Below are 23,385 nucleotides of genomic sequence, written 5' to 3' on the forward strand. Positions count from 1 at the left end.
AATTTTTCGATTTTCACATTGATTTTATGTTTTTTATTATAAGACTCAACCAACTCCTCATAGTATTTGTGTTCAAGATTCTTGATCACAGCATTGGTTTCAGCCAATTCTTTATAAGCAATGTCCAACTCCTCAAGAAGTTGGGCTTTACAAGACGGTGAAATCAAGCTTTCACAGCAAATTACGCCACAGGATCCAAATATTGGGACATCACCAAAGTCAATAGGATCCACCGTTTTATGTCTGGTTGTAGAGAAACTTTTCTGGCAGCATGAGTACAACACCATTATCAAACATGTAAAGGGGAAAGCTCCATGGAGGCGGCAGGTTACGAGGTTTAAGTTCTTTGTCATAATTAATGTTGAGCAACTTAATTCAAGACCCCTAAACTCCAAACTCCTTCATCTGCCAAATCATAAAATTGAATTGCTTGTCTTGGACAGAAACACAAAGACATTCACCCAAAACCCCAAGATGTGGGTCACAGAACTTGTAAGGAATAGCAAGCAACACCAACCTCACAAACTCCTCTTTATTCAAATCAAAGAAAAGAATCATGCATGAGCTATTGTCCCACTCAATATTATTCTCATCAGTATCCAAGCCAATTTTATACTCATTAATTTTGGAAGTGACTAACCAGTTAAGAGTCCCGTTAAAGTGAACTCCAACTACGGTGTTTTCTAAGCAAATAAGATCGGGCGGAAAATACCCAACCTGCCTCTCATCAAAGTCACCCATGTTAAAAACAAGCACAGCATCCTCCACTACCTTCATCACCTTGTAAGTGTCACTTACATGATCATAGCCAAACCCACAATAGCTATAGGGAATGGAGTCATCATATTCACGCCTGATTTGTAATGGGAAAGACTGTAGAGATGTTTCTCGCGTGGCGGGATTCCATAAAATAACCCAAAAAAGTTGTTCATCACAACAGATGTTTGTCACGCACATCAACCCATTACAAGAACCTAAACTCAAGTGCGGGAATTTCCATCCTGTGGAACTTCGAATACTATGCGTGGGTTGGCATTTGGAGCAGAGTTTCGGCAAAGGTGTAGCTTCACAAAGTAGGCGTCCGAGATGAGAGAGTTGAATGATTTGGACACCAACTTAAATCGAATCAGGGATTTCACAGGGAGACGTGAGAGAATATCCATGATGATTGATGAAATCCTCAGGAATCAATATGTTTGTTTTTTCCCCATGAATGAATTGCTATGAATGTTTACAACAACAAACACGAGGTGAGCCTGGAATGTCTGAGATTACACTATGACTTCAATGATTTATAATCGCAAAGAGCGGTAATTAAGTATGACTTTTTATTTCACTTTTTCATTGAATATGTGGTAATTTTTTTTTTGATATGTGGTATCTTAACAAATAAAATAAGATAAAATAAAGTTAATAGTCAAACAACAATTTAAATATAACTGTGATTTATCTTAAATTTTTATATTCATATGATATTTTTTATATTTACCTTCAATAAGATATCAAAATATTTTCGGATTGTAAACAAAAAAAATTAAGATATCAAAATATAAATTTTTGTAAAGTAAATATTAAAATATAGAAAAAAATTGATTGACAGAATATCATATCAGATTTTCCATCTGATTGTTTTATTAAACATGCGAAATCGTAACAATTGAAATCCTTGTGATTCATATTAAAATTTCATATTAATTAAATATATGCTTTTTTACAATAAAGTAAATAGTAATTAAAGAATGTAACAAACTTAATTGCTCGTAACAATTGAAATCCTAGTCAATATAATGGCTCTCTCATCCGTCAAGAAACTAATCTACTAAACTTGAATAGAGAGTGTGAAGGATCACTGTTCATAAGAGAAGTCTCAATCCTGGCCGATTATGAGCAAGGAATTATTTTTTAAGTGAAATTTTCACAATTATTATTTTCACCTTCCATTTTGTTTCGCCATTTATTTCATTCTCCGGTCTCCGGCAGCGGCATTCAGAACGTGTTCGGTAGGATAGGGCTATCGAGAATCAATTTGTAACTCCCTGGAGAGTCTATTGCTACGTAGGTTAGACTTGTAACAATCATGAATTCATGATAGGATATATTACCTTTATCTTTATCGATCTAAATTTGATTTTTTTATTTCCACTTGTGTTTGTGATAAATGGGATGCTTTGTTGGACTTTAGTGGGTATACTTTGTTGAGAGATCCACATTTCAACAAGGGCTGGCCTTCACTGAAAAAGAGAGGATGCTGACTATTTAATTATCTCATCTCATTACATAACATAATTCTGTATGGCTATGCTAAGAACGTTGAGTCCACTTGTATGCGGCATTCCCTCTGTTTCCATTCCCAAACACAAATTCATTTTTTCAAATTAACTTAATTCTATTGAACTTACTTTTATCAAACGTGCTTTTTACTTCATTCCCAAACACAAATTCATTTTTTCAAACTTAAATCTAATAAACTTACTTTTATCAAAGTTGCTTTTATCTAATTCTAAAACAAACAGTCTCATCCTACTTCAATTGTAGTTGAAAGCGCTTTTTCATCTGTTAAATGAATTCCAAATCATTTAAAGCTAAAGGAACAATTTGTTAAATTGAAGTTGAATGTCTTTTATGAGCATGCACTTACCGTTTGAAAAAACAGCTTAATTAAGCGCTTATGACCATAAGTGCTTATGACATAAGCGCTTATTCATAAGCTATTTTTAAAAATTTATTGAAATAAATTGAAAATAAGTTGTACATAAGCATAAGTTGTTTTTCATAAGCTATCATGAGTAGCTTATGAAAATAAGCTGAAAATAGCTTATGGCAGGCCATAAGCTATTTGCATAAACACTCCCAAACACTGGCATAAGAGCTTATGCTTTCAGATAAGCTCAAATAAACTCTTCCATACTAGAATCTGTTTTATGAGCATTTGATCATAACCCATTTGTTTCCCTACCAAAAGACAACGGTGAGTGGTTAGGCTGCGGATATGAAAAAGTTGGACACTACAATGCAAAATGAATCAATTATAATTGTTTCCATATGGTGGTGTCACACTGTCACCTAAACAAAACTCTCAAGGTTGGGTAGCTCAAGCCCCAGTTCAAGTTGAGTCTTGATTCTTGATGACACAAGATTTAGACATGATTGAAACTATTATTGTTAGATTTAATGACAATTTTTTGGAAGAATTTTACGTCTGTCACAATTATTCAACCCGCATTCCTTCATAGAGACCCTTTTATTTTTTAATGTAATTGATCCAAGCTACTAATGTCATCGTTCTATGATTAAGCATCTCACACAGAAGCTACAGAGTTTTAAACAAAGCAAATTGCATTAGGTGAAAATCTATATAAAATAAAAAGCAGACAAAAAAGGTGGCACTGGTAGGCGTCAACATTTACAACATTACAACACCATGAGCAAGATTAAAGCATGCATTTAGGTTAACATAAATGGGATGGGTTTGCTGATTATGGTTGTGGACCACAACAACATGAGGCATGAGCAACCAACTAATCAATTTTGCATGCCAAAACAGTCCTCTTTGAAATCGTCAATTACCAACTCCTTTTTAATGGATGGTGATTAAGATTTAATCTTTCAATTTATCAAAGAATGCACAAAACCTCAATACAAATAAGCGAATTCTTGGAACATTTCAATTTAAGTCCAGCTCTTCCTTGAGACATTTACTATCACGAAAGTTGAAGGCTTACAGTTTTCAGATCAAAATCTGTGACTCAGTGTCTGAGACAAACTTTAAGAAGACCTAGTAAAATAAACTAATCAATCTATCAATAAAATAGAAACTCAATAATGCATTAAAAATAGAAAAAGTTATGTGAGAAATATTTCCAAAATATATAACCTTGGAAATATGTATTGTATTATATTAATTAATGTTTGAGATTATGTTAATATAGAGAGCTGGACTAGTGGATAGACAACTCTATGTTATCCCAATGTGTGGGTTTGAATCTTGATGTTCTGTTTTTCATTTATTAATTTGATTTTTCAGGAAATTCGAATTTTAAGCAAAACACATCAAGGAATTCAAAGTATATTGAAGAGATTATTTTTGCTAAATTGGAAATACTACCTAAAACAAGACCCATACAAAAAAACAAGTTGGATCCTCTGCTAGGGTTTTGGTCTATGGCGGCGCAGCCTTTTGACTTCCGTTCAAATGTTTTTCGAGGTTGTGCTCTGTGCTGGACTCGACACGTGTCTAGTGCTGTAGTTTGTTGGGAAAGTTTTGCACGTACTGGTCTCAACTGGGAAGTGCGTTGACGTCTGTGGTTGCTATTTCTGTCTTTGGTTCCATTCCGCTATCATCAACATGGACCCTAAGATCGTGTTGGAGGGAGAGGAGATTGAAGTGCTGAACGTAAGGGCACTAGCGGCTGATCCTGCTGCAGAGGCGGATGTGTGGCTTGTGGGGAGGGTCTTGGCCCATCACACTGTCAGTGCCACTATGTTCAACGAGGTTATGCAGGAGCTATGGGCAACAAGAAACTGCATTGAGATCCGTCATGCTGGTCTTAACCTTTTCACCTTTCGTTTCACCTCTACGAAGGATAGGGACCTGGTATGGAAGTCTGGACCATGGTTTCTCGATCGTTGCATGATCTCGCTGAATGTGTACAACGCTAGAGGTGATCCAGCAAAGTTGGCACTAACCCAAGTGCCTTTCTGGATTCGAGTTTATCAGCTTCCTACGGCGGGGCGGAACGAGGCTATGGTTAGGGCATTGGGGAACTCTTTTGACGGATATTTGGACAGGGACAGATCTTAGGCTAGTAGATTTGGAAGCTATTTCAGGTTCAGAGCATGGGTTAGGGTAGACTCCCCTCTCAAGCGGGGCAAGATAAAATAACACAACATAATTGAACCTATCTAATGGAATGACACGTGAAATTTTTTTTTATGAGAATTAACCTGAGAATGACATGTGAGCTTTTTTTTCTGAGAATTAACCTGGTGCTGCCACATCACTAAATCAACCTGATGGAAGTTCTTCTTTTCTAATATATATTGATTGATGATTGATTAGTTTAAACAAGTGGGTTAATGAAATGGTTCCGCACTTAATACCATACGACACAAGTAACTTTCAGTTTTTAGGGTCGGTTAAACCAAAACAAAGAGTTCATTTAAAATTTTGGTCCAGTTAACTATAGTTTTGGTTGGAAACGGCTTCTAATGAACGGTGAGCAAACGCATTAGCATCCACCTCAATAAAAAAAGAAGTAAGCATAACCCTTTTCTTCATCCATTCTTTTATATGAGGTCTTGGTCTCACCGATTAAGAATATCATATAAATAAAAAGAAATTTGAAAATACATTATCATTTTCCATTTTGTAACTTTCACAATCCGAATTTGTAACTAATTTTTCTAAAAACACTAAATCAAAGTGGAATCGAAATTTCATTCTTTTTTTTGGAAAACAATTTCATTCTTCAAACCTAACCAATGGACAAACTCCCTTAAAAGGATAAAAGTTGTGTACTTCTTCTCTATGATCTCTCGTGGAAATCGAAATAACGAAAAGGCAGAAAAAAGGTTAAAAGCAATGGGAGAGAGACTCAAACTTAACTACCAATAACAATACACAACGAGGAGGAGAGGATTGGGGCTGTGGTGGAGGATGAGATTCAACCCGACATCGTTTGGGAGCAGACGGTCAAGGATGTCGAGGCCGAGCGCAGTAGGCGAGTCGTCACCACCCCTGGCTTTAGCTTTTCTGCTGCTGGTCTTCTCTTCTGTTACCATCTCGGAGTTGCTCGGTTTCTCATTCAGAATGGTTACATCAAGGTCGGTGAATCAATGTCTTCATATGTCCAACTACAATATGTATAAGCACTTATGTATGAGAATGAAAATGTTTAGGTAAAATAGCTTATTACATACTCCCTCCGCTCCAGAAAGTTTGTTGTTTTACACCATTTTTCAATATCCCAAAATGTTTGTTGTTTTAGAAAACCAATGCATTTTTTGTTAATTTTTTCCACCTCTACCCTCATTTAATACATTTTCTCTCACTTATCACCTTTCATATTAACCAACCACAACTCTTGTCTATTAATTACATTCTTCTCTATCTAAGTATAATTTAATAGTTGTACATCATACTAGTAAAATTAAATAAGGGCAATCTAGTCAAATTATACTATCAATAATTGTTTTCTTACTCTTTGTGTCACAACCTTAAACTACAAACTTTCTGGAACGGAGGGAGTATCTATATATCTATAAGCTGTTTTGAGTTTATTTTCATCGGTTGCTCAGATTGGTGGCTTATAAATAAGCACTTATATTATGCATACTTATAAGCTATTTTGGGCTTACTCCAATAAGCTACAAAATAATGCTAGAAACTAACAAACAGGTTAGCTCTTCTCACACTCAGTTCCATTCTTTTACCATATAAAAATCACGTTCTTCCTCAAGAAATATCATCTTCAAAGCATCTTCACGAGAACTTTGGCCCTCTGTCGACTCTAGTTTTCTGACTTTCCTGATTTTAAAATCAACGTCAGTCCTCTCTCGAAGGAGTTGTTCCAAATTTTCCAAAACGCCAGTCTTCAATGACTCAGCAGCCACAAATTTGGCAGACTGAAAAATTTCACCCAAATTTTCCTTCACTTCTGCAACAAAGAATTTGTTGGCTGGCTGCTTCACCTTCGGTGCTTCCTTTCCCACAAGCTTCATTTTAGAGTTGGCTACAAGAATATGAAACCGTCAGAAAAGATTCGAGAACAAAATGCAAGCAAACGAACAAATTAACAAAATAAGGAATTGGTTTTTGTTGTGAATGAAAAATGTAATCTGTCTGGGTACAAAAAAAACTTTTCTGACGGTTAGATAAATAATGAGTAAGTAGAGAAAAACTTAGGGTGTGTTTGTGAGTTGAGTTTTTGGGGAAAGGAGAGGCTTATGAGAAGCTCTCCCCTTATTTCAGAGTTTTTTAAGAAGGGGCAGGGTTTGGGGAATTTTTGAAAACCTTCCGAAACCCCTCCAAGACTCTTCTTTAGTTATTTTGTGAAGTTCCCCCGAATTGGGGGTTTTGAACTTCCAAAAAGTGAAGAGCTTACCTCACAAAGCCTTGATAGTTGCTGCAACATAGGTCCATAAAACTACAAATTCACAAAAGCTTAGGGAGCACTCTCCAACATCCATGGCCATGTTTCTGAATGCGCTGGACTAGCTTTTGATCTTCTTCACGAGTCCATGGTCCTTACTTAAGGCCATTGTAATCGCAGAATTGAGACCTTCCCATTGTGTGACTCATTTGATTCAAAGCTAATGATTATCCTTACCGTAATTTTATTAATGCTGTCAAAAGTTTTGTCTTATTCCTTTTCTTTTCTCAGTTTGGCTTTTGTAAAACATATTAACAACTCTTTGCCACCTAAATGTTAGCATAGTTCATACAGGAATATAACTGTTTTATTTGACATGTTTCTGTAGGATCAGGGAGACACTTCAGCACGCGTTAGTTCTCAGCTACGTGAACTTCAACGCGGTATCGGAATGCTTTCTGAGTCAACTTCGGTATGCACATCTATACCGGAGATACCAGAGAAGGAATCTCCTTGGGACTCATTCCAAATGAGTCGTTCTATTATGAGGGTTTGATCTTATTACCAAATAACATTTTTATTATGTTTAGTTCGGGTTTTTTAACAAACAATTTCTTTTAATTACAAAACTATTATGTTGAAAAATACCTTAGGTTTTTGAACGCACCTGACGAGTAAGTAACACTTCACACAATGCATGTTCAATTTGAATAAAAACTGCATATAAATTTTGCATAATCATACCCAAGGATTTATGCAAAAGTTATAACTTGCTTTGAGAATGCTCACTTGTTTGCTTTCTGAAAAATTTTATTTTCTGACTATTCATAGGGAAGACTTGCTCAGTCTTCCGGGGATTGGAAGGAAGAGGGTGGTCGATATTATTGATCTGCGTCCATTTCGCACTGTATGAACTGTACCCTTATAAAATTTTCCGCTTTTTTTTCTCCTACCATAATTAGTTACTGATTCTATGTGTTTATATATATCTGACACAATTGTAAACTGATTTTTTTGATTACAGCTTGATGATTTAAAGGAAACTCGACTATCTGCTTTACAGATAAAGGGAATCCTGAAAGCTGGAGTTGGAGGGCTTTTTGACGACGACTTGTGAGGATTAGTTGTATTTTCTGTTTTTAGTTAGTTGAAGCACATAACAGATTGAGGCACAGATGAATTCTATTCTCGTTTTTTCTCTCGTTTTTTCTTGTTTGCTTCCGCATTCGTGGTTGATCTTCAATCAATACTTCTTGACTTTTAGGCCTTTCATTATATTGAACTGAACCAACAAAAGAAGTTAAGACAACTCGTTTCACAAATGGTGATTTTGCGCATGATTTAAGAACATTAAGAGTTCCCTTCAAGGCTGGATCAATCATTTCAGCCTGTAATTAAACATTAAGAACTTTAAGTGTATGTTTACTTTCTTAGTCTGCAATTGGATATTGCATTGCTTAGTTGCTCTGTCAACATCAGTTCAAGTTCAAGTTCAACAAGGCAATTGCAATTTTTGATTGCCAACATCTAGTTACATTCATGTAGTGTTTTCTTAGTCTGCAATTGGATATTGCATTGCTTGCAAATATACAGCCCTTCACCAATGCCTTCAGAACTAGTTGAAAAGCTCTCCAACTTCTATCTTCATTATTCCCTTAATCTGTATAGTAAATATGACAAAAAAAAATATGATCATTGCTATGTTAAATGATAGAACCCAGTAAAATTTGAGTATTATTTCTATGAAGAACCATAATTCCCAATTTGGGAATTAGAGAAGATACATGAGAGAAGGGATACCAAACACCCTTCAAACCCAGAAAGAGACCACTCTCTCTAGAACCCAAAACCAAAATAGAATACAACGATACCCAATTGACTCTAACTTCCCCTTATTTATAGGACCAACCTCTAACTAACTAACTAACCCTCCCAACTAATTAACTAACAGTGAGTTCCTATCAATACTCCCCCCTGAAAATTCACCTTGTCCTCAAGGTGAAGGACAAAATACAAGCAATCTAAATGAAAAGCTATGCCAAAGAACCAATGGTGACCACCCATCTTCCACCTGGATCCCATAGCATGAAGAAAATCGCCTCAGTCATGTATGAATGGTTGAACACCTTCCCTGGGCACCCAAAACATATTATGCCAAGAGTCATATGGCAGAAAACCCAACAGATTGCAACTAGAAACAGTCAAGGAACAACAACTCCAAAAGCAAACTCAACTAAGAATGAGTTGGTAAGCATCTCCCCATATCCAGCTCCCAAATGCTCAAAGAGATCAATACTTGAATTGGGCATGCATATTTTTTAAAGCATTAGCTAGTGAGTTGTAAAATGGGACATACGGAAAGAAGCCTAGCACATAGGACCCCATAAATAGCTAATAATGAATGATATAGTTGAAATATAACCATTGGACAAACAGTATGATCTATGGAAATCGAAATAACCAAAACAAAGAAAGAAAAAAAAAATGTTAAAACCAAAACAGAGAGACTACAACGTAACTACCAATAACCAATTCCACTCTTCTCCTTAGTTTTCTAGCCTCCACTCTTCAGTTGTCATGACCACCCTCTGCCACGTTTTCTTCATCACGACCACCCTCTGCCTCTATATTTTCGTTTCTCGTACTGATTTCAAGTCATTTTCTGTAAAACCCAGCCAATTTCTCATAACATATGACCTTCATCGCATATACTTCAGAAGGTGGACCCTTTAACGAATCCATTTCTTCCTTGTTGTTGTTTGTTAAGTGGCACACATAAATCTAGTAATTGTAACAATGCAACAAGAAAATCCAAATCAACATCTACCTATTTTAGTAGGGATTTTCAGCCGTATCTAGAAGAAAAACGAATTCAAATCAGCACATCAATGCAACAAGAAAATCCAAATCAACATGTACTTTTTTAGTAGCGATTTTCAGTCGCATCTTCAATGTTCTAGTTGCTTTCTCCAATTTATGTTCCTTCTCATTTTCTGAGTTAAGAATTAGAAAATAAAAAAGAAAACAGAACTATTTTGGTCTAAAAACGGTAACACCTTTAAATTGCACTTAACCTAACTAGTAGTCTCTCATTTTTTCTTATGCACTTCAAAATATTTTCAACAATGCTTAATCCTACCGTCACCTCTTCTCTCCCTCCTCCCTAGTCGCAAGAGCTCCCTCAACCCCATCCCCACCAACCACTCGATCGATGGAGAGAAGGCGCAACAACGCAATATTCATGATCTTGTGGTATCTTTTTATTTATTATTTTGAGAATTTTCTAGATTAATGGTTGTACTACATGTTTGATCTACTCTTACTTAATGTTTTGATGTTTTTCACTAAAAAAAATAAGTATTTTGACCTTAATCTAACATGGGGCAGCCCTAGATATAGTTTCCACCATACCTATCCTCTTCATTACTTTTAATTTGCAATAAAGATACTAAAGTGATTAGTGAAAAATAAGTTATTGTTAATTTTTCGATGAAGAAAAAAAAGTGAACAATAAGAATGGAATGAGCCATTAATTAATTAAATTTGAAAATACAACCATATTTAGTAGGGTTGTGGCGTTATAGGTCCATCTGAGATTTACAAAGGGTCTGGACCTAATAGTTACGAGATCATTGGATGGAAAGGAAACTGTACCTGAGGAATTCATCATCATTACTTTCATGCCAGGAAAACGGCTAAAGCAGGTCAGGTTTTTGTTTCGTATCATTGGAAACCAAGAGACCGTATGGCCCCACATGTCTCGCAAGCCGCAACTTTGCTTCACCCATTTAATGGAAATTCTTCAATCAAGGTTTTGCCATGTATGATTGGTGGTTCACATTTTACGCAGATTTCTGAAGTTGTGCTGCTTTCTCCATCTTTGATGTCTGTTCGTTGTCCTTTTCTAAGACTTGAGAGTTGAGAGAATAAAAAATATAGTTACGGTAAACAAACAACGAATTTAAATCAGAAATATGAAATCAAATCAACAATAGTTATGTTCATATGTGAGAAATTCTCTTTTCTGTCAGATTGCTCTTTACTTAAAAATCTTATGACCAAATTTAAAGACATTCTTCATCAGCTTTTTCAACATGCCTTTGACCAAAATCAGGATGTCCCTAGTCAGCTCACCCTTAGCTGTCAATGAAATACAATATGAGAAATGGGAGGAGGAAGGAGAAGCAGGTAGTAGAGGTGAGGAAGCAGAAACAAGAAGTTTCTCAAGAATTATTTCTTGAGGTTTGGACACTTTAGTTTTCTCAATGGTTACATATTTCTTACTCTCCATTTCTCTCAATTGGAATTGGAATATGCAAAAACAACACAAATTGCATGATATATGTATGAAGTGTTGGGTGTGTGATACACACGTGTCAGTTTGATGAAAATCACCGGGTAATGCAATAGTAGAAATGACCAGGTGACCTATAATAGTGGGTGAGAAAAAGTTAAGAAAGGAAAATTAAAAGAGCAACAAGAGCATATTTGACCTATCATAACAAGTAAGTATTACATGTTTAAAAAAATTAAAAAGATAAATTATAAAAATTACCTTCATCTTCATCTTCCTCCATCTCCCCCATTCTCACATACCCAACTCTTACACAATTTATGTCACCTACCAGCCGACGGTGGACCGTCGGCGCCACAACAACTATCTCTAGCAAGCTACCACGGTGGTGATGGCGGTGTAAGCCTCTGCATGTTCGAGAAGTAAATGGTGGTGATGGAGATTCATTGTTTGTTCATGTGCCCAAGAACCACCATCTCAGCCAAGCTTAAACAAACCAAAAGACTTTAATCATGAGAAACCCATAAAACTCACTAAATAGCTTCAAAGCCAGAAAACCTTGGCAACCGTCATAGCATACAAGCTCATAGCTAGCATACTATAATGAAACTTTGGCAATAGTTGCAAAGATGGTTACAGTCTGAACACTATTGGCTGTTACAACTGCTCGATCATGGATGTTGCATCAGATGGATGTTCATAATGCCTTTCTCCATGGTGATCTAGGTGAGGAAGTCCACATGCAACTACCTCCTGGTTTTTCTAGTAGAGATTCTAAGAAAATGGGCAAACTGCAGAAGTCTTTGTATGGTTTACGTTAGGCACCGCGAAATTGGTTTGCCAAACTTGCAGCAGCATTGAAGGAATATGGACTCCAACAATCACATGCAGATTACTCATTGTTTACCTAGCATAGAGGAAATATGGTCTTGAGTGTTCTTGTGTATGTTGTTGATCTCAGCATTGCAAGAAATAATAAAGATGTGATTGGGCATTTCAAACAGTATCTTAGCACATGTTTTTACATGAAAGACTTTGGAACTTTGAAATATTTTTTGGACCTCAACTGCCATGGGAGAACAGACTCTGCTACTACAAAACTGAATTCGGTGCCTCATCCAATGATTTCGTTAGGCCCTATGCAAATCTCAAGGGACCCTTAACTGACAAGAAGAAGAAGAATTTGGTGGGCTCCTTGAAAATATTTTCTCTGCTATTATGGACAGAAAACGGTAAATAGGTGGTATTTTAGGTGATTTGCCTAAAATACCCCCTCATCTTTTAGTGTATAATAATAATTATAGAAAAAGTAAAAAATATTAAAAATTAGAGTTCGGTGGTGCAGCTGCACCACCTTCTGATCAATATCCATATGCAGATAAAAACGTGGCAGAGATGGTGATCAAGATCTAAACTTCCTCACCTAGATCACCATGGAGAAAGACATTATGAACATCCATCTGGTGCAATATCCATCTATGCAACTAGTGCAAAAGTTTCATTATAGTCAATGCCTTCCTTTTGATTATCTCCTCGAACGACCAACCTGGCCTTATGACGTTCAACACTTCCATCTGATTTGTATTTAAATCTTGTACACCCTTATAGTTTTTAATGGTGAAACAAAATTTGATGAGTCAAAATTATTAAGAAAGATAAATCCCTAGAGAGAGGGTCCCGAATAATAGCTCAAGTAGTTAGAGTTAATGGACATGTGAGTTGTGAGGGAGAAATCGAGATCAATCCCTTTCTGAATAGCTATAATTTATCTTTCCATGTAAAAAAAATACGAAATATATATGACATATTAGGAAGTTACTTATAATTTTAACAAAAACATAAGAACATTAATATTACTTCTTAATAGATGTGTCAAAAATTTAAAGTAACATGTATAGGAACATACAAAGTATTTGGAAGGAAAGGAGAAAGGAAATTTGAGCCCAATTTGATAGATATTTGGATTTTCACAAATAACCAATACAAGATTAAATGTTAAAAAATTAAGAGGGACTGAGGTGCAATCAAACATATATAAATTTGAATGGGTAATCATTCTATTTTTTTATAAAGTTAATTCTTGTGATTAATTATTGTTAAGGATTGTAGGAATATCTTTTGGTACGCGGTTCCAGCAACTCTGTGATTGATCACTCGATCAATGCTTCTTTAAGTTATTCCAATTGTGTTTGTATTGAAGAGATTCCCCCGAAATGTGTTTCTAAGGGCCTGTTTGGTTTGAGAAAACATTTTCTGTTTTCATTTTCTGATTTCATTTTGTGAAAACGATTTTCATTTTCAAATTTTTGAAATTAAGAAAACATGTTTGGTTTAAATTCCTATTTTTCATTTTATGGAAATGAAAACATTGGAAGTGTGTTTGGTTAAACTATTTTCAGTTTTAGTTATGAAAATGATTTTTAGATATTAAAAAATATATTTATACATTCATTGATGAATAATTTATGGAATATTGTTTTATATAAATATCAGTTTTTTTTGAATAAGATAATATTTTTACATATTCACTTATGAATAATCTGTAAATACTAACTACAAAATTTACACATTACAAATCTTTCTTTTTTGGTATAAAGAGGGGCTACCCCCCAAAACCACAATACAAATATTTAATGTTTTTTATAATTTTCCAACGCATAAAAAGATGATTTTTATGTTTAGAACACATTTGTAAAAAAAAAAAAAAAACGTGAAAGTGTGAAACAACACCAAAAAATTAAGCCAAAAATCACTTCTATGCAACTTGCTAGACTTGGAGAGTGCAAATGGGCCCACCTCTCTCTTGACATCTCCATGACTCAGCGTTTTGATTTGAACCAAATGACGAGATTTCAATTGTTTTTGCCCGCAGCAGGATCGAACCCGTGACAAGGAGCTCACTAGAAGAAGTTAGAACCAGTTACAATTAAAATTCCACATATTTACAGGAGTGCCACCGCGTTTTCAACATTTCCATTCTTAACGTGTTTTGATTGAAAACATAGAAAACAATGATTTTTTGTTTCCGAATTTCCACTGATTTTAGAAAATATTTTCTTTAAAAACATTTTCAAAATGTGAAGTAAACATGTTTTCTCTACTGTTTTCCATTTTCTATGAAAATGAAAATAGAAAATGATCAAACCAAACAGGCCCTAATTCTCACTTTGACCAACTAGTTTTCTTTTAATATATTGATCCATTTTCATAAAAAGAAAAAAAAGATTTATTATTGTTGTTATTAGTTTATTCGAATCAACAACTACTTCTGGTCCATTCGAATCAACTTTTTTTTATGGAAATTCTCTCACAGTTCTTGGATCCGTGAAATGCAGCGATAAATCAATTATAATTATAGAAATTTTAATTTGGTGCACTACAACGACCTATGCATTACTAGTTGCGATAGAGAAGTATAGATATTTTCTAATTGAAAAATTTACAAATTAGTTCTCTTTCTTTTTTCTTGGCAAAGGTAATACTATATATATTACATGGATGTCAGTTTTGAGATTAATTTCTCGCCTCACGGTCATAGTATTAAGAGATGAGATGAGATTCAAACCCCCAACCACTTACTTAAAGAACGAAGTGTTGAATCACTACCAACCTGCTTGCTTAAACTTGTTCTCTTAACACAATGCAAACTACAATTCTCAATACTCCTCCACTTTTATTTTGGAAAGAAGTTGCCTGATTGACACAAGTAGTATAGATATTCATTATTAGCTTCTTACAATACAATATTGACATTTTAAGAAAAGTGAACAACAGAGTTATAGTATCTCGTAAAAGAAAACGAATGCAAGTACACTGAACTTGATAACTCTCCTAAAAGAGCTAACACTAGGAAAGTAGTTAGTTCTGTTAATAAGAATGAAATTCAGTTCTTCATTTTTCTCTACCTTGATTTCATCCTATGAAACAACTCATTACATAAAAAAGAAAAGGCTTAAATAAGCTTTAGATCCCTGAAATTGTAAAGGGAATCAAAATCAATCCCTGGAAAATTTTTGCATGAAATGTTATCCCTGAAATATTTTTTTTAATCAAATTAAGTCCTTTGGACCAATTTTGACCGGTCAACAGCCCAGTGGCGAGCCAAGTCATCTGAGGGAGGCCACGTGGACTTTTTTCGCATCAGTTTTAGTCCCTATAAAATTTTTAAATCATAATTTAGTCATTCCTCTTCCACCACCATCTTCTTCCTCTTCCACCTTCATCTCCTTCTTCCTCCTTCATCTCTCCATACCTCAAACCCAAAATATTTATAGAAATAGAAAACTAAAACAAAAGTAATTAAAGATATCTAAGTTTTGGTCTAAAACTCCAAAATAACAATTTAGACAAATATTAGAGAAAATTACTATTTATATCTTCAGAAAATCCATAATTGAAACTAGTGGAGCATTATTTACACAAAAATCACATTGAAGTAAACATAAAATGAAATTGAATTTCTTTCTTTTATTTCAAAAACCAAATTGTCCTCAAAGAGTTCTCATGTTACTGTTTCAAGTCTCTACATGTATCAATTTGTTCTATATAAAGAACAACAGGCACCTAATCCACAAAATGTAACTACAGGATTATTGAACCTTGAAGTAACAAACTTTAAGGTTGTTTCGAACATGTGTTCACTTCAATAATTCCAAAAATCAAGTTTTGCACTATAACTGCTGACAAAAAATTAAGTTTAGCAGTTCTACAATTCTAAAATAGCATTGGCATTATAACCTTCTGACAATCATTCTTCCTTCAAAAAATTTGTTTTAGTTTTCTGGAAATATTCTGGGTTTGAGGTATGGAGAGATGAAGGAGGAAGAGGAAGAAGATGAAGGTGGAAGAGGAAGAAGATAGTGGTGGAAGAGGAGGGACTAAATTATGTTTTAAAAATTTTATAGAGACTAAAACTGATGTGAAAAAAGTCCAGGTGGCCTCCCTCAGCTGACTAGGCTCGCCACTGGGCGGTTGACCGGTCAAAATTGGTCTAAAGGACTTAATTTGATTAAAAAACAATTTCTAGGGACAACATTTCATGCAAAAAAATTTCAGGGACTGATTTTGATTCCCTTTACAATTTCAGGGACTTAAAGCTTATTTAAGCCAAAAGAAAAGGGAGAAAAATAAAAAAGTCAAGGAGTCTGGGGGAAAATTTTATTCTCTGAGAATTTGATGAAACGTTCAGCATACATCTTGGGATCAACTACTGAAATTGTGGTAGGGTCAAATTGGAGCGATTTGTATGCATGCTCAATTTTCTTTCTCATATTATATTGCTGCAATATATCAATTATGCCCATATAGAGCACAACATCATACACCTCAAACAGCTCTAGCTCTTTTGCCTCCTCAAGCTTCCGAGTTGCTTGTGCTGGCATGTTTACTCCAAGCTGCACCCGTAACCTGAGAGTAAGAAAGTGAGGACACACTAGGTTATGTTACTTTGTGCATGTACAATTGACTCAAAAGTCAAAATCAATTCTGAGGAAACAAAAGTTGATCCAAACATGTTGCATATAGTTCTATAATCCTAAACAACAAACCGAAATATCAGGCATTTGTACAAATTGAGAAACAGCCTATGGCATTTTCAATTTAATAGAATCATAGAAGCTATGTACCTTGCAGTACCAGGCAGTAAAAGATCAACTTCATTGTCACCCATGGAGTATGCCCTCAATGTATGCCCTCTAATGTGGGGTCCAGGTGCAGTGTTGACAACACTGGGTTCATGTGCAACTAAGATTAAGCCCTTAGGAAGAACCAAAAGCTCCCCTTTTTAAGTGCATAGTGAAAATAAAGCAAGTCAAAAAGTACTCAATAGTAAGACATCTATCAGAGGAAAGAAAAAGAAAGAAAATCCCAAATGTAAGATGAAAATAGTGGCAATCAATTTAAATATAAGTAGTTTTTTTTACAGGCAATTTAAATATAAGTAGATAAATAGATTGTACATGTAAAAGATGCCAATATGTTCATTACCAAGTTTGCTTTTCAACTTATAATTTTTTATTTTCAAAGAAAGCGTTTTCACATTTTACATAACTTGTACAAGAAGAGGTACTTACCATCTTCAGAAGGAAAACTCTCCTTATGCTGCATTGATTCATGATGCGCCGCCAAGGCCTTCAGATTCTCTGGAGCTCGAAAATGTAATCCCAACAGTAGGCTGTAATCAATTATATGCTGAGACTCCAAGAACTTGCAGTCTAGAGAAATTTGCCTTCATCAGAAAATTATATTCTGGTTATAATTAGAAGGTGAGCTTGTGAACCCTTGAGTCAATGAGATATCAAATGCAATAGTCATAAAGAAAGTTAGATCATATTCGCCCAAGCTATTAGTCATAACTCAGCTCATGCCAACCTTGTTAATATTTGTTTTGAAGAGATGTACTAGTTATTGATATCCATATAGAAAGTAGAACCCATTTTAGTAATTATTCAATCTGAATTGGAAATATTATCATTTAACGGTGACATGTATAGAAGGTTAAGCTATCTGAAAATAAATGGTTAAGCTGTTGGATGAAAACACACTAATGGTTATGTTTATATGAAATAGAACAAATTAATATAATAATGCATTCTAGAAGCACTAGTGTTATATCCCTGAAATTTATCAGCAAATGTTCATCTAGTATACGGACAAATACATTGCACTTTTGTCACAATAGCATAAGTGGTTCTTAGAAGGAGCTTACTTGAGTAGGGATTCTCGCAATTTTTTATCCATATGAAATTCATATTTTAGATCAAGATCTTTCAATGTTGTACCGCAATCAATTTTGTCATTGTCTGTATATCTTCCTTGAGAAGACCCCTTCAGATCATAACGACGGTGGATATGCAGTTCTGTGCAAAACATATTCCCCATGACCACAAAGCGCACCTGGTAAATAAAAACAAGGAAATACTTACATTTGTCACTATTGCAAGCACAGAGAAAAAAGATAGAGATAGATTTTTAGGTGATACCTTTTGCCGGCCTCTTAGTGTTATTCGATGAAGCCCAAAGAATTTGGTAATAAGAGTATTCTCATGATCTCCAACATAACGATAATATTTAGGAAGCATATTGAGGAGAACCTGCAAGAAAACAACTAAATTGCTTTATTATTGTTTTTTAACAGTTAAAAAATTCTAATGAAGTGAAGCAGACTGATCTTGTTAATTAACTTTAGCAGATCACAAGATCAACACATGTAAAACAAAAGAGGGAAAAGTTGAATGTGTGAAGTGTCTAGAAACTAAGCCAGGTTAACAAATATATTGGTGAAAGTTTTCAGAATTCAAACACAACAAATTTAGAGAAATTTCTGTTAGAAATGTGATATAAAATCATTCATGTATCTTTACCTAACCTATGACTGCTTGAAAATTTCAACTTACTTTATATATATTTATAATTGCCAAAATATCAGATATAATCAAGTTTTCCTGTCCTCTATATGCGGAAAAATATAATTTAACTCATGATCACAAACCATTTCACCGTTCAACATTAGAGTACATACCTTCAGTTCAGAAGATGCAACCACTTTTGCCTGGAGAAGATAAGTCCCTTAGTCCACTATCGCCACAAATGGACATCATGTACTCTGCAGCATCTAACCTGAACATCTCTCTCAAATTCCTGTAAACATAAGTTTGCGTAATTATGCAAGAAAAGAATAAAAGATGCAGAAGATTTCTGGAAAAATATATGCGCGTTACTGGAATGGGCACGAATTAGTCACATAGTCACAAGCATTAGAGCTTCAAGTTCAACAACATCAGAAAAGAGACTGTGCTTCTAAGCCTATGACTCTGATTAGCATTCTTACTTTGGTGCAACTGGTATGCCAATATAACCTTAATTCATATCATCATGGTTTACTAAAGACCTGAAGACTCTTTATATAACTCTTTAAGCATGACAATTAATATGCAAACAATTAATAAATACCTGAAGACCATAGGGCAATAATCCTTCCAATAGAAGTTTACTGAACAATGTGAAGGAGTAAGCTTGGAACCGACCCTGGGGAAGTACATTCTTATCCTTGCTCGATCCCCAAAATCAGATGGCCGAACTTCACGAACAGGCACAGGTGTAATTTTTCCAACAGTATACCTGAGAATTTATCCAAATTTATTCAGCTCAAAACTCTATATAGCACATAATGCAAAACAAAATAATTAGGGACTTCAGCCTAGCATTCATTATCAGGTGTAAAGTCACTTTCTACAAACTACAGTTATCATGATTCCCAAACTATACGGTACTAGACAGAATGGTGATATCGACAACTGTTAATGCTAACATAACTATCAATTTTCTGAAATAATTGAAAAGGTGTCAATATAAATGTTTGATCAGCTAACTTACCTGATACCAAGCTGCAAACTAAGCTTAAGATAATAGCTCTGCCGGCCTCCATAAATATCCACAAATGGACTCTTCTTTACTTGCTTCACACTAAACTTATTTTGCTGTTTGTTTTTCTGGGATGATGAGAACTCGATGATTCTCTCCATAATTAAAACTCCTTGTACATATTCTCTTTCATAAGCCAAAGTACTTTGACCTGACGCCTCAGACTGACCTTCATCAAAGGCATGGGATAAAGTGAGAGAAGAATCGTTAGATACACAATCTTGAGCAAGATCAAAAGGGCTCCAAGTGATATCCAATGATGAGGTCCTATGAGATATTTGACGGGAGCTTCTTAATCTACCGATAACCGGTATGTTTTCAGAAAGGCTACGCTTGACTCTTGATTTTGGACGCACATGGTTTTCCGTATTCAATAAGCAACCATTATCTTCATTGTTAACAGGGTTATGCAACTTCTTTATGGATGGATGTTTACTACCGGCGGGATAGAATATTCCTTTTCCATCCTTTAGGCCTTTACTCCATGTCCCAATATAAAGACTTCCATGTCCAAATTTATAAACTCCTGATCCATGCATAAGCCCATTCAACCAGAAACCATCAAAGGAATCACCATTAGTCCACTCCATAACCCCTCTACCATCTATTTTTCCACTTCTCCAACTCCCGATATATGTATTTCCATTGTTCCAAGAGTACCTGCCACTGCCTTCAGGAACTCCTTCTTTCCATAAACCTTCATAAATATCTGAATTGGAATACTCCTTTCGTCCGATCCCGTGCCGAGCATTCATCCTCCAACCCCCTCTATAAATGCACCCAGAAGTTGTTGTTAGTGCGCCATAACCATGTAGGTAACCTCTAGAGAATTCACCCTCATACTGCACTCCTGATGACCACACAATCAACCCCTTTCCTATCATTTTCTCGTGTTCCCAATCACCCTCATATACTGTTCCATCAGACCATATGTACTTTCCCTTGCCATGGAGCAATGCGAATTTGGTCTTACCAATGTAGACATCTCCATTTGGAAAATTCTTCTCATCAAGCCTACAATTCACAAGAAACAATGTGTGGAATCTCAGAATCAACTCTTATAGAGTAAAACCAAGTTTGGATGACAATAGTCAATATAGATGTCTGGGAGTCACTTTGGAGAATTGATTCCAGTTCTAAAATCAATTCTTCCAGAAGCAAGTGAGAGTAGCTTTTGTGTTGAACACAATCAATTCTGAGATTTTACAATTGAATTTCACAACATTACTCTACTAAAATCATTTTTTTTTTCAAAAATGTATCCAAATCAATTTTATGTAAAAATCAATTCTGACAACGTTGATAACAAAACAGGCACTAAAACCATAGAATATGCACACAAAACAGACCCGCTCAAATTATTGTTGAATGCAGTGAGTTTCCATGAATAGTACCTTCCACAGTCCTCCATTACTTGCAGCTTTTCAGTGATCTAGATAAATATCAGGATAGCTATGAAAAGCATCATTTTTGTGTAAAGGTTAAAGATGCCACTCAGTGTTGTGATGAGAAAATTCATGTCCCCTTTTACGAGCTTTACAACATTATGGTATCCATGAAGAACTCTGGAACATTCACAAACATCATAATGAGTCTCAAAAATGAAAAGGAAGAAAAAACCACAGTAAAAGGACTTCCTAGCAAGGAGAATTAAGCACTTTTCCTTTAGTGAAAATGCTTTCTGAATTTTTTCTTTTAGCGTAAATGCCTTCTGAAATCTTCTATTAATCAATTTCATAGTAGATTTGCATCCTTTCCTAGTTTGAATCCGCTCAAAAACAGGACAAAATACACATGCATATTGGGTTACAGTCATGTATGAATAACCATAGGGAGTTCAATTGCTAAAGAAGAAATTGAATATAATCAGAACCAGTTACCAAGTCAGAAGTGAAAAAATTCAAGCTTTTCCTAAAGAAAAGATAATGTAGAAGTTAAATAACCCACTTCCTTTCCACTATCTGCATATATAAATGGGTAAACCAACAAAGTTTCAGGTTAGATCGCATGCATTCTTTGATGTGAAGAGTTCATTTATACATCAAATGGATAACAAAGATACAACACATAAAATTCAACAATAAAAAAATATTGAAATAAGATTATAAGTAGACCTTGGAAATATCCTCTGTCAGCTCAGTGGTACAAAACAAAGCCTCAAACCTAGAAGAACCTCAGAAGAATCAAAACAAAAATGAAAGCCTTTGTAAAAGTGTTATGTTTACCCACAATACAAGAGCTCCGGGATGCTTGGCAACATGCTTTATACACTCTCAAACCGACAACTACCCCAAAAAACATAACCAAGCTAAGTTTCAGGAATATGATTCCTCAGATCACATAGCAAGATTTTTTTTTCGAATATTTCTGACTGTCAATTATCTATCTATTTTTTTTTATTTTTAAGAGACCTTGAAATATCCCTATCACAAACATGCCACTACTAATGTTAATGTATAATATTATAATACTCACACATGTACACTAGTCACTAGCCAAAAAAAGTAGTATAGCATAAAAATTCCCTCCTACCTGTTATGACAATTAAGTAACCTCAAATGTTGACACCTCCACCATTGACTTGTCCCATTTCCATGTCTTCAAGATATTTGTCAAGTAGACATTAGTCATCACTGTGAAATTATACCTATAAAAACAAACCACTTCATTCTAAATTAATTTTTATATAATGAAATTAAATTAACAAAATGCAATTAATGCATAGACTAAACTAAACATGCATGTTGTTTTGGGTAGTGAGGTCCAGCACCAAAGTGGCACCACCATCACGAGAATAAAGCCACCGCAGAACCTGATTCTGTGCCTAATTTCATTGCTTGGTTATTATATTTGGGGAATGTTACCTCTTCATCTCTTCTACGGTTCTACCTAATCTTTTGTAATTTGTAAATTGTGATTCACGTAACATCTCACACTATAAAAGGTATTTTTGGAGCAATATAAAATTTGAACCTTAGAGAGAGTACGAGGTTGTTTAAATGACCCATGTGAGTTACTAACTTACAATTCCATAGATTAATATAATTTTTTATAAATAAAATATATAAATTCTAACGCACTTATTTTCAATGTAATTAAATGATATATTATTTAACCTAAACTTTATCATGGGTCATTTAGACAACCGAAAAGAATACTGGTAAGTTAGATAAATATCTCAGACAACATACTGACATGGCCTAGAGAAAAAAAAATGATTTTTCACTAAGGACTTTGAGCTTCAAAATCTCAGACCAACTCTCTAATGCCACATGAAGTTCATCACGGACAACCAACTATATACCCTTCAGCACTGAGTAACTCCCATCAAAACTCGCCCCATACAAAATAGAGTGTAAATTGTTTTACACGGACATTCAATCACGTGTTGTCAAATTTCTTATTTGGTATTTTCTTGTTTTGATTCACTTATGAGGAAGTCTGTATATTTATTAACATAAAAAATTTAAAATATAAAATTCAATACATTTGAATTAAGTAATTAACTATTAACTATACCACTGCTAGTTCTGCTCCGCTAGATTAATTATGATGATACATAAATATCCTTCCTATCTA

The 23,385-nt window shown here is 34.8% G+C and overlaps 1 protein-coding gene and 1 pseudogene across 1 annotated transcript; both read right to left on the reverse strand.

Moving 5' to 3' along the window:
- Positions 1-384: 384 nt before the first annotated feature.
- LOC130725819 (F-box/kelch-repeat protein At3g23880-like) lies at positions 385-957 on the reverse strand. The gene has a single exon (XM_057577008.1). It carries the CDS (start codon positions 955-957, stop codon positions 385-387), a length of 573 nt encoding a protein of 190 aa, XP_057432991.1.
- Positions 958-16,370: 15,413 nt separating this feature from the next.
- LOC130723597 (phosphatidylinositol 4-phosphate 5-kinase 8-like) lies at positions 16,371-22,180 on the reverse strand (annotated as a pseudogene).
- Positions 22,181-23,385: the final 1,205 nt, after the last annotated feature.

Source organism: Lotus japonicus, chromosome 6, assembly GCF_012489685.1.
Source record: "Lotus japonicus ecotype B-129 chromosome 6, LjGifu_v1.2".
NCBI classification, from domain to species: domain Eukaryota; kingdom Viridiplantae; phylum Streptophyta; class Magnoliopsida; order Fabales; family Fabaceae; genus Lotus; species Lotus japonicus.